This window comes from Diadema antillarum, unplaced genomic scaffold (assembly GCF_040938485.1).
Source record: "Diadema antillarum isolate AM-2024a unplaced genomic scaffold, OU_Dant_1.0 seq00001484_RagTag, whole genome shotgun sequence".
NCBI classification, from domain to species: Eukaryota; Metazoa; Echinodermata; class Echinoidea; order Diadematoida; family Diadematidae; genus Diadema; species Diadema antillarum.
In genome coordinates this window covers 122,501-135,131 of record NW_027272223.1, presented here as the reverse complement: position 1 = coordinate 135,131, position 12,631 = coordinate 122,501, and the positions used below count along the sequence as shown (strand labels likewise).

The 12,631-nt window shown below is 40.5% G+C and overlaps 2 protein-coding genes across 2 annotated transcripts in view; one reads left to right on the top strand and one right to left on the bottom strand.

The window, feature by feature from the left end:
• Window positions 1–2,630: 2,630 nt before the first annotated feature.
• LOC139709974 (uncharacterized) lies at window positions 2,631–4,595 on the bottom strand. Its single transcript, XM_071621923.1, has one exon. The coding sequence runs from the start codon at window positions 4,593–4,595 to the stop codon at window positions 2,631–2,633; it is 1,965 nt and encodes a 654-aa protein (XP_071478024.1).
• Window positions 4,596–8,622: 4,027 nt separating this feature from the next.
• Window positions 8,623–12,631, top strand: part of LOC139709967 (uncharacterized) — a 21,425-nt gene continuing 17,416 nt past the window's right edge. Inside the window, exon 1 of the mRNA XM_071621916.1 lies at window positions 8,623–8,802. The gene's annotated coding sequence lies outside the window, so the exon portion shown is untranslated. The remainder of the gene's footprint in view (window positions 8,803–12,631) is intronic.

Here is a 12,631-nt window from a genome sequence, read left to right as displayed (position 1 = left end):
AGGTGAAAAAATTAGCACCTAATTGTGATACTTGTATTTTGTTTTATTTTAATCTTAAATATACTCTGAACTTCAGGTACCTGGAATCTATATGTGATTAAATTACTTCGACGCATTGCCAGGGAACAGGCGTTTGTCTTGGAACCATGCACGGATACGTCACCATCAGCTGTTACCTCATGTATAAATACAAGTTGGCACAGGGTGCGTTTAGCGAAGGTCGTACTAAATTTACACGGCAGAATTAACTCTTCAGTCCTCCCATGGGTCGTGATGCATACAAATATTCATACAGAGAATCATAATTCAAAGTTGACAGACTTCTGTTACGAGATTGATCCCGCATTATTTTCTTCATCTATTTCATAATAGTGAAACTTTGACTGCGCTCAAATTGATCTGAAATGATTTATTGTTTCAGCATGGTAATATAAACAAAACATTACAATTCATGAATCATAGTTCAACGTCAATTTGCACATCAAGAAAAACAAACCAGCATTTCTACGTAAAACAGAAACAAAAACAAACAAAGACAGAACTGGCAACCAAAGTAGTAATGAGCATAAGGATTCCCAGTAAGCAAAAGCTTAAAATTTGTGACCTCTGTTATAATGCACTCATTCAGACAGTGAACATATTGTCTTCTACATAAAAATACCATACATTTGTAACAAAAACATGTATACAATGTGTATATATGTATATATATATATATATATATATATATATATATATATATATATTATATATATATTATACGTATGTGCACGTATGATGTATGTATATATATATATATATATATATATATATATATATATATATATATTACGTATGGGCATATTGTGTGATGCAGGATGCAAGAAACTAGCATCTCATAGATGACAGGGAAAAGGTGGGAAAAAGGTCACGTGAGATGTAAAGGAAAGAAGAGTGTAGCCTCTGTAGTGTCTCGTCTTCAGTGACCCTGTCTAGCTTCATATAACAATGTCCTAACAACAACAACAACAACAACAACAACAACAACAACAACATAATAACAATCTGTGTGATGTGTCACTTTAAGCGACTTGGGAAATGTCAGGAAAGGCACGGTTTGACGCTCAAGTGACGTGCTACATTATAAGAAAATATTGAACCGTAATTTTTGTTCACCGCCATCACGTCAAACTATGAATGTCATATGTGTGCCCACATGGCATCATCATCTTGATAACACAATTAACATGTGACTGAGCACCCAGGTTCTTGAAATTCTAAATAAACATGCTATGAATCAATTTTCTTCGACGATCATATTGCGAAGTCGTTTATACGAAGAATTTGGAGAATACATTGTGCTAATTATTCGATATCTCTTTTTTCTAATTCAAATCGATGTATACTTACTGTATTCACAAAATATGATTGCATACAAATGTATTTACATGGCGTCTCCATTGAAATCGAACAGCGCAGATGAAATAATTCATTTGTTTAGACATTAAACATTGTCATATTCGTTGCTATAGTGATTGATGTAAATCACGTTACAAACGCATATAGAAAGACGCACCATTCAAAAGCACGTAGTCGAGTGTTGCAATTCTATCATCCTTTTCGGTTGTCATTAACTGAATGAAAACAACAATTTTACTACTCATCGTATAACCAAGTCTGTGACCATTCACTGTTGCGACGAACTATGGCACTCGCCCTTTTCACTCAGCCCATAGATTACGAGAAACAGTATGTGGTCCGTTTAAGTAAGAAGATTACCACGATGTTACCATGTTACGGAGACAACGCTTTAACATTAAGGTGAGATCCATTAAACATCATCACGTTTGCAAGTCGACAATCAATAAAACGCTCAGCGGACATGGTGATTTGATAACTTTCTCATTGAAATAAATCGTAGAGTTATCAATCCGTGCTCTCCAGAATACACTACCGCAAGTAAATCCACTTGAGACTGAAAAAGCCCCCCCCCCCCCTCAACAAAAAAGACAAGTTTTTCGTAACACTTCACTGGGTTTAACATCAGTTGCATTATATTAGACTGCATCACAAGTAATACAAATATGATGTATTTCGCCACATCAGTTGGCTTAGGAATTATTGAAGAAAAGAAATTGAGGCGATTGCTGATTGTTTGAGAACTAATCACGTTCGTAACTTTCTCAAATTTTGTGATCAGTTACTTCAATTCAGTTTACGCCATATGGTATTCCGGCATCGAACCACTGCAATAAATCATTCAGTACATTTCTATCACAAAAGTTACACCTAAATGGAAATGGTTAAAAGGTCAATTTGAAGTTATGGCTGTACCATGACACAATCAACCAACTACTATCGACTCAGTCAGGAAAATGATTAGGCCTTAGTGATTCTGTAAACCTGTCTTATTAAGGGTCCGATTTTGAGGACACCTTTACCATTGCTTGTAGGATTTGGGTCCATTTGTTAAATCAAACTTATTCATGATGTGGACATGCATTTTGATGTAAAGTGACAGCTAGAGTATCTGGCGTGGCAATTGCTTTTTAGTAAATTTACATAGAAAAACACTTCGAATGTGAATATAACCTTGAATGTGAATATACACATGAAGTTCAGTTATTGAAGTCACCATGAGTGATCAAGAATTAATCTTCTTCGTACTCTTGTTGGCGACTTAGGATGGACCTAGCGCTGTAGATGTCCACCTTAGTCTTGGTGACCAGTGCTAGGTCCCCAGTGGGCGTGCAGGCGATCCTCGGATGCCAGCAGCCGACGTCGACTTCGAGATGTCGGACCACGCACTCCAGCACGTGTCCGTCCATGGTGTACTTGTGGACCGACACGAGCTTCTTCTGGTCTCGGTTCCCGGACAGGATGAAGACGCCGCCCCTGTTGTCACAGCAGACGAGGGCGTACTGCCACTCCTTGCGGTGAATGGTGCACTGAATATCCCCGTCGCTTGTCAGGATGGACACAGAGGCAGGGCTGTGCGAGAGTATGATATGACCGGAAATGGCGACGACGATGCGGTATGGCGCTATACCAGTGGTAGGGATGGATTCAATATGGCTGCCATCCTTCTCGAAGACGGATATCGTATCGCGATGAAATTCTCCCGCGAAAATCCTGTCGTATCCATCAGAGGTCAGGCAGGTAAAGCCGGCCCCGTGCTGAGGTCGGATCACGTTGGTCTTGTTCCCGCTCAAATCGTAGATCCGTATTTGCCACGTGCCATCCAGGATGACGATACTGCGGTTGGAAAGGACGGCCATGTCGCGTATGTCCGACTCGGTGGTCAGAGTTCGCCGGAACTTGCCGTCCTCCTCCATCTTATCGATGGCGCCTTTGAAATGAGCGAGATGAAGGGACTCGTCACGACTGTACGACATCGACGAGATCTCGCCCGATGTCCCGTCGGGCACGTGGAGACTTTGCGACAGCGACCACTGGTTGGGATCGACCAGCTTGCCGACCGACACCCACTGATCGTCTTCATGTGATTCAAACTTCACGTTCTTTATGATATTGTTTACACTATCAATGGACGCCTCGTCCCAACGCTCCTCAAGCAAATTATGTAACGTTGTGTTCAGCTTGTCATACGTCAGCAGCACATCCTCACTAGGGTTCTTAATCAACTTAATGCCGAAACTTCTCGCATTTGATAGAACCGAACCGATCCCCATTCTTGCTGTTTCTATCTCGTCAAACCTGCTCATGATAAATTCCTCCAAACGATCCTTTTCCTTTAAAAGAGTCAACCGCTGATAGTCGATGCTCTTTAGGGCATTTTCAACCGCAGCATCGGCCGCTTCGTTTATCTCGTATTGCAGGCGGTGCATGACCCGACGCGCTACATTGCGTTGTCGGTCTATCGACCGCAACACGTCGGCAACCTCTTTCTGTTTGGAACTTCCCTGCTCGACTAGCTGTCGGATGCTTCGTAACCGCGCTGTTACCGCGTCATGCATTTCGACGCACATGTGCGGATCGGAGTGCGTGTCCTCCGTGCATTCCGGGCATACCAGCATGGAGCAGGTCTCACAGAAGTGCGTCTTCTCTTGTCCATTGTGTTGGAAGCAGAGCGTACCGTAGCTGGCATCTCTATAACCGTTTCTTGTCTTCACCAGACCGCGGCGGAGATCAGACAGCGGCTTGATGCTGTGAGCGATCATCATCTGTTTCATCTTTGAATGAGACCCAACGCAGTCTCGGCAGATGAAGTGCCGGCAGTCTTGACAGTAGGCGACAGCGCGTGACCGCAGAGTCTTGCAAGACTCACAGCACAGCTCGGAGTCCATTAGCTTGGAGTTGTATTCGTTTCCCTCCAGGGCCTGGATCACTTTATTCGCTAAATTGTTCGGCTTTAATCCATTTACGCCTCCATCGGGGACCACGGTCTCGTCGCGACACAGCGGGCAGGTTATGGTGCGCAGGCGACACGATCCATCTATGTTGGTCCGAACGGTGACGCGCCGTTCCAGGCACTCGGCGCAAAAGCTGTGCAGACATTGCAGGAACTTTGCATTAAGCAGACGATTGGAACAAAGTGCACACTCCAAATCCTCGTCAATCGACTGGAAACCTCCGGTGCATTTATTTCTATCCATGATTGAAATCCTTGTTCGCTACAAACACGCCACAGAGATGATGTCAGTAATGTTATCCAAGAACTCTTTGTGGTACTCACGGTTGATTGATGTAAATAATGTACGAAATCTGCCGTAGTTCTCAACAATCCTGTATAAGTTCATCACATTTAAGCATTTGGGGAGATATGACAGCTATCCAACACAGGCGAAAGTTTTATTCATTTGTCGAGATGACACGAAACTCTACATTGAAGTGGCAGATGTATGGAAGGTGGGTTCGTGCATGCGCGTCTGGGATTGTTCTGCTTGAGTGTAGGCGTACCTCCCTCCTTTTGTACTCCAAGAGCAGGGGTGATGATAACACTCCAGACAGGGAGCACCTGACTCTTAGCAGATTCTTCTGACGTCATTGAGGAAAGCGATCCTTTCGTTCAACAACCTTTTGATGTCATCCGCATCCGCTCGAATGGTTGCCCACAGCATGCACAAAGGAGTCCTCTCTTATTATAGATATTCAGAACCATTCACAAGTCAGGTTGCATCAGAGGGTCAAAATCATTAATCCTCTATGACATGAGCATTAGTTCACTTGATCAAATTTGCTGCACGTCTGTTGTTTTGAGGTCCTCAATCGAACGAACATGATTTTAACGGCCAACCGTGTAGATTGACGAAAAACCGACAAGGTTCGGGGTTCCCGAATGGTGTCCCCATGACGACCCTAACAGAGAGCTGTAGACATCTCAGTAGAAAGAGACTCACAGCGAGGGAGAATGGACCGATATAACTATCAAAAAGTTTAAAGCTCCTCGTGAAGTTCTTTCGTTTGTGTTCCCGGATGAAAGTCGCACTGCACCACTGATGGACTTAAACCAGGCGTAATCACGTATAATGTTCGTGCGTAGTCTGTACGCGTTGTTGTCGGCACCTAATGATGCGAGCAGACGGTAGCCTGTACATATAACTGAGCAGGAGCGCAAAAATACTTTCACCGTTTTATTTTGCCTGTTCAGAGTATACCATCCGACTCCGAGGGGGCGAGCGAAGTTCCTGAGTCACCTCTCGTTATTTGCGTCAATCCCCGGCGTGCTACCGAGGCACAGGGCGGAAGTCAGGAAATTGATCATAACAGACGCGGGTGCACGAAGTGACCGCAGCACCGATGCTTTAGTCGAACTACCCCCATTACCCCGACGCATTCGAGCTACTTGACGATCATTTGCTTCTGGAAACAGGCAACAGGTGCACGAAGGATTATGGATAAATAGGGTTAATACTGCTGGACTGAATTCCGCTTTGTCCCGAGGATCTCAAAAGTCATTGGCGCACACATGACCTTCTCATCGTCTGTTTTTACTCGATGTTCAACACCAATTATCTCTACAGCAACACCTTACGTTGAGTCAGTGAAAGATAAACACAAAGGGTTGTCTTTGCGTTGATATCAAAGTAATGAAAACCGCAAGGTTTGTACTCGATGTTCAACACCAATTATCTTTAAAGCAACACCTTGCGTTGAGTCAGTGAAAGATGAACACAAAAGGGATGTTTTTTTCATTGACACCAAAAGTAATAAAAACCGCAATGGAAAAAAAAAAAGTGGTTGTGGAAGCATGAGCAATCTTAGTTGTTAATACAAATAACCTGATTGATAGTATCATTTACATTCATGGCTTTGTTACACAAGATATATCACCGTTAGTGTTCTAATTCAGCATGTATTATTTCCCCCGCCACATCCAAAAGATCTGAAGCAATTTCTTGCTTAAAATCAAACACGAAATAACGATAATGGACAAAATAAAACGAAAACACGTCATATTATAATGAAGATGATAAAGATGAAATTTGTGTGAAAACAAAATTCATAAACATATCCATGAACTGTTAGTAAACACGTTACTTTATATCATGACAAAGAAAATTTAAAGTCACTCACGGTTTTCCATCTGGTCTATAGGTTTACAAAAGAGAATTCAGTTTGAAAATTGCTTTCTATGGGGAAGAACCCCTCGTTGCATTTTTTTCACCCCCCACTTTAACGTTCTATTCATGTAAATCAGTAAAACATCCACGTGGTCAAGTTTTCCTTACTTCTACAGCTTTGTTGGTGTGTGCCCTTTTTGTGTGTTTTTAGTGCCAACTTTCCCTGAAAACCACAAAGTGTTTTTCACACTGTCTAGAGTCCCTGCTACAGAAACTCTGATGAAATCCATTCCACAGATTCATAACTCTTTTGTTACTTTATTTGATTTCATTTATTACCTAGTGATTGCCTAAGTCATGAGCATTCACTTAAATGTGCATAAAACAGGCGAATAAAAATGTCAGTACAATCACCAACAATTTGGAAAACTAATTTACATAACTCATAATACAAGGAACATTTCTATACAGTGAAATCAGTTATCAAAATAATATTTTGATAACTGATATGATTGTATTATAATCTGTCCTTTGGCCCGTTAAATTCCTCCTTCGTCCACCCCACTCCAATCACGTGTATACACAGACTACACCCCCACCCCACATACATGCCCCCCACAGTCAAACACACCATTCTCGTTCACGTTTCTGTCATTCAAGTTTTACATTGTCAAAGTAAATGCAGATGCAAGGACCAATTCAAAGATAATTGTCACTGGGTTTTTCTCTTTCGATTTTTTCCATCAAAATTCTTCGTTAAGTCTAACTTGATTTTTTTATACTTTCCAAAACTACCTCGCACATGCTCCTATCATTGGCTATACCCTTTCTATTCAACCCAACCTCTGATACTACATGTAATAAGCAATAGTTCGGTCTTACACCTTCTACTTCAACACAATCAACACGACACACTAGCGCACAGTAGCATACACACCCACGTGAAACACTCATTCACAAGGACATTCTATCCCTACATCCTCCCTCTCTACCTCTCTCTCTCTCTCTTTCTCTCTCTCGCCCACTCTCAAACAAACTCACTTTTGAAAAAGATTCTTTATTCGAATTTCGTTCAATTTCATATCACAAAACTCGCGTTCACAGAAACAAAAACAAAACATAATAGAAAGACAAACTGCATTATACACAAACATTGTACAAAATAATGTCAATCTCACACTATACAAAGACAAAATGCAGTATACGCAACATTGTGTAAAATAATGTCAAACTTGCATTGTGACTCTTTTCTAACCAAAGAAACGAAATCCGTTTTTTTTTTCTTTTTTTTTAAACACACATATATTCTCGCAAAAATATGCGAGACTTCTTTTATCCATACATCATGTCCTCAATAAATGGGCATAGCTGGCAGCACTGTAGGGTAATTATAATGGCATAGTCCTTGGATAGTGTATGACAACACTGAAGACGATGAGACATGATAGTTTGCTCAAAACAACTGGGCATGTTCCATTACTTCTCAAAAGAAAAAAAAAAGAAATCGAAGCCATTTGCGAGAACACACACGAACATGCACACGCACACACCACACACACACACGCCAACATGCACCCCCACCCACCCCTATGCCTTCAGCCCTCAGCCCCACAGAACTCTACACACACGTGTGTGTAGAGTTCTGTGCTCAGCCCTCACACACACACGCACACATGCACACGCACGCACACTCACTCACACACACACGCTCACTCACACACACACACACACACACATATATACACACACACACATTTATTTGACACATAATATCCACGCACCCTGTTAAGGACAACTACATCCCCAGCTCCGTAAGCAGTATCAAATCTTCGCAAACTACAGAAATTGACAGGCGCCATCTCCTTCAGATAGCTCGGTGTTGGCGTCACAACAGTCTGCTAGACTCATGTACCAGATTCGCGCCATCACCTCGTTTAGAAAATGATCGATCTCCCAGTGTGGTTGGCAGAGCGAGACGAACCCTCGAAGGAGCGCGAGCTACGACAGCCAGAGGATTGGGCGGAATAACGAATGAGCTGAAACCAGGCGCGTTTTGTGCATTTCGTAGATATTTATAGGGTTTGGATGAACCGTTTTCCGCCCTGAATTTTCGTCGCTTTCCACGTTCACCACTGTCTGCCCCGCGGACGGGCATGTTTAATGTGTTGTGGCCGCGAATGTCTGTGTAAAGAAGCGTATGGTCAAGAGAAAGTGTGATATAGTCCAAGATTTTTGCAGTGTTTTGCTCGCAAGCTTGAGGAAAGGAACGGAACGTGAAAGCATTCGACATTATTTGCAGGTAAGATTATCATCTTTATGTTCAATCGATGAGATAATGACGAGAACGTCTCAACAAAATGAAGGTTGAATACAAAATGATGTCACGTACCGCAAGGGTCCCATAAAATGCCGAGCAATATATGCACGCTCAGTGATTGCAAGACCGTCTTTATGTACAATCGATAAGATAATGTCAAGAAAATTATATACGTGTATACATATATTATAACATGTATGTTTGTGTGCGTTGTATGTTTATATATATATATATATATATATATATATATGTATATATTATAGCTAGGCCCCCTATCTATATTAATCCGTCCATCATTCTAACTCTTCTCAAGGAAGGAACTCCTGACATGATATGTTTTATTGTATTTATATTGACATAGGTTTATAATAGGTCCTATCATTCAAGATCGGCGGGAGGAGTAATAGTTCTCTTCTTTATTTCAACCCTACAAAAATGATATTTTAGATTACATTTTTGACACTTTCTCTTATTATGTCCATAAATTATGGTACTAGTATACAATGTATATGCTTTCTCCCATGAACTAACAGAAAAGAGAGATGAACAGATAGAGATGGAGGAGAGGGGGAGACATAGATAGAAAAAGAGAGAAAGATAAAGAGCAAGGATACGAGAGAGATGGACGGCAAGTTCAATTTCTTCGTTGCTATCAATCATTCAAGGCAGTTTAAGGGGAGCGTGCAGACGATTACGCGGGCAAGACGATTGGCAGTACATTTTAAGACCATCAACTGCCATTAATGCATGCAATCCGTTAATCTTACAACTCTTCACTGTGTGAAAAAAAAGACCGCATTTAACGGAATTGTTGAAATACGACATTTTCCTCTTCTTATTAACAACGTTTATATCGTTGTGTATAGTTTACATGACGGTCAACTGAAGTTCAATCTACGAAACATATTTTCAATTCCATAGCATTAGGGCCAAGTCACCCTTTGACATATTATAACATTTTGAAGTGGGCGCGAAGTTAAATCAAACTTATTTGCCCATAACCAAATTTATTTGACATGTGTGGGGTTTTTTTTTCTTCACATCTAACGCAGGTGCAGTAGAGCCCATTTGATTACAAGATAAAATAGAATTATGTGAAAATGTATATTCTTTGTAAACTCGTGTTAAAGGGTCGATGGCTAATGAAATAGAAAATGCATGATTGTGTCGTGGTTCATGAAAGAACTTCAGGCGTATTATTGCTATACGAATGAGTGCTAAATATATCATATAGAGTTAACTCATAGGCTGCATTCACCCCTTGGGAGTTTTTTTTTTTAAATCTAGTGATAAGATTTCTGACTTGGGGTTGTCGTTTAACAAGCCTACTTAAGTCACCTGTTCTGAAATGGCACTGTGGCATAGTGGATAAGACTCTTGACTGTCAATGGGCGCTCCCGAGGAAAAAGGTCCTGTTTACCTTTGGGAGCAGTGATTTAAAGAATGTTCAATATATCACTTTAGTTGCATAAGTGTAGTTCACTTGTATCACAAAACATCCTACCTATATATATATATATATATATATATATATATATATATATATATATTGTTTTTTTTTTTTGCAGTAAAGCCTAACATATAAGGAGATATCACTATTTTGCCTATTAAACCATAACTGTAGACGGTTTAGTCTGGAAGCATCTTTATTACAACTATTGTTCACACATTTTGTATATCCGACAATAATTATCATCGAATATACTGGTTCAAATTTTTACATTGGTTGTTTCTATCCCTAACTCACATTTTAGAACTATATTGAAGCACTAATGCGGGGTTTTTGTTCCATCAGAAAATGGTAAATTATGACTTTAAATCCCGTCAAGTGTGTATGTCCTTGGACCACTTTTACCCATACATCATGTCCCTCTCGAATCAGGTGTATAGATAGGCATAGCTGGCAGCACTGTTAAGGGTAATGATAATGGCATGGTCCTTCGATAGTGTATGACAACACTGAAGACGATATCCCCCGGATAAAGAAGACCATATCAATTTCAACCCTTCAGTACCTGTATCCAATTTGTTGGTGCTGCAGCTTCGATGTCAGGCACCAGGCCTAAGGCAAGGTTTCTGGTTATCTGGAGCAAGCTTGTGCATTCGAAGCAGTGTGCATATAATTTGAATATGGTAGTGAAGTGTGTTTTCTCTGCACGGTTTATTCTCTTCTCAGAAGTCTCCTTGATTATACTTGATTGAGTTCTGAGTCACAGGATTTAACCAGTGCAGTATATTTTATATCGACCATTTTGAAACGTGCTTCAGGTATACGAAATAAAGAATATCAAGTATCAAAAAACGGTGCATGTATAAGACACCCCCATCAAATGAAAGAAAAGAGGTGGGCTTCATGCGATTCCAAAAGTTCAGTGACATTGATCGAAACGAACTGATTTCTTGCATTGCCGATGTTAATCGCCGCAACTCAACAGTTCCGTGTATATAAAAATATTCTAAGCTATTTTAAGAATTCAGTTCCACTGTCATTTGCTTTAGGACACAATAGTGTCACAGCATGTGGCTTTTCCGACCCCTAACCTGCACTAGAGAAGAAATTGCTATATAACTGTATATTTGTACTTTTTTATTTTGTTTTTCTCTTATGTTCCGGTCATTGTTGTACCCGTGCTCCCCTTCTCAATCTTAAACTCGTTTTTAACCGGGACCTACGCTCAACAAACTCGCTTTTAAGTAGGTTCCTTCATATTTCTTTAGCATTCATTCACAGATTCCAAACTTAACAGATCGACCACTATTATGTTTTACATATTTGCAATATTCTATGTATGTCATGTATTTCATTTAATTTTGTTATATTTGATGTAATTTTTCATCGAGAAATATGAAAATAAATTGAAATAGTCATGAGATATCCCGCTATGTATGTATGAAAAAAAAAATTGAACCAGCGATATAAAGCAAGAAAACCTATCAAATTGTGTATATTTTGGTGATGTGAACTTGTGAGATATCACTTAAAAAGATTAGAAATAAAGCACAATGACTTGGCAGTTCTTGACATTACTTCTGAACAACAATATGTGGATGACATGTGGCATATCAAAGAGGGTCATGTTTTGTACTATCATTATCATCATCACTATCATCATACCACAGTTGCATCGGTCTTTGAACATTGAGCACGCTCGATTACAGGTTCTCTTGAGCAGTACCACAAACAGCATGTTCAGCTTCAAGTGCGTTCGTGTTGTAACTCGCTGAATTGCGTGCACGCTCTCTCGTAATAAGCGCAATCGTCATCATCCAGTGGAGATCTTGACATTTTGTTTATACAGGTTGACCTTTTAGGCTACATGGTCTCTTGATCACGCAGAACCATATTATGTCATAATTACACAAAACCTAAAATGCACGTGGTCAAACGAGCAACGTTTGCATTTTCTCTTTCTGCAGCATGGTTTGTAGATTAGAAAATATGCTGATATAACAACAACGTTACAAACAACAACACATATAGGTCGCAGCTGAGTGTGTGCATTCAGAGGAACTCAGTTGAACATGAAAGTTCGCTTTGTTAAATAGAATAAAATCGGAGTCCGAGAAACTCCATCGGCGGCTTAAGATGTCCTCACGAATGACCCGAAGTTTATACGATCAGATCCGAATTGGAAAATTTCCTTTATCTTGTGTCCACCTTTAGCTAATGACGTCGGCTTTACTGCGTTCGTATGAACGGCGCGCCGCCACACAAATTTCTTCAGAAGACCGCAAGGAACTATGTGAGCCCACGAATGTCTGCGAACTCCAGAATTCATGAGAATCTTGAGATTCGAACAAACTTTTACAT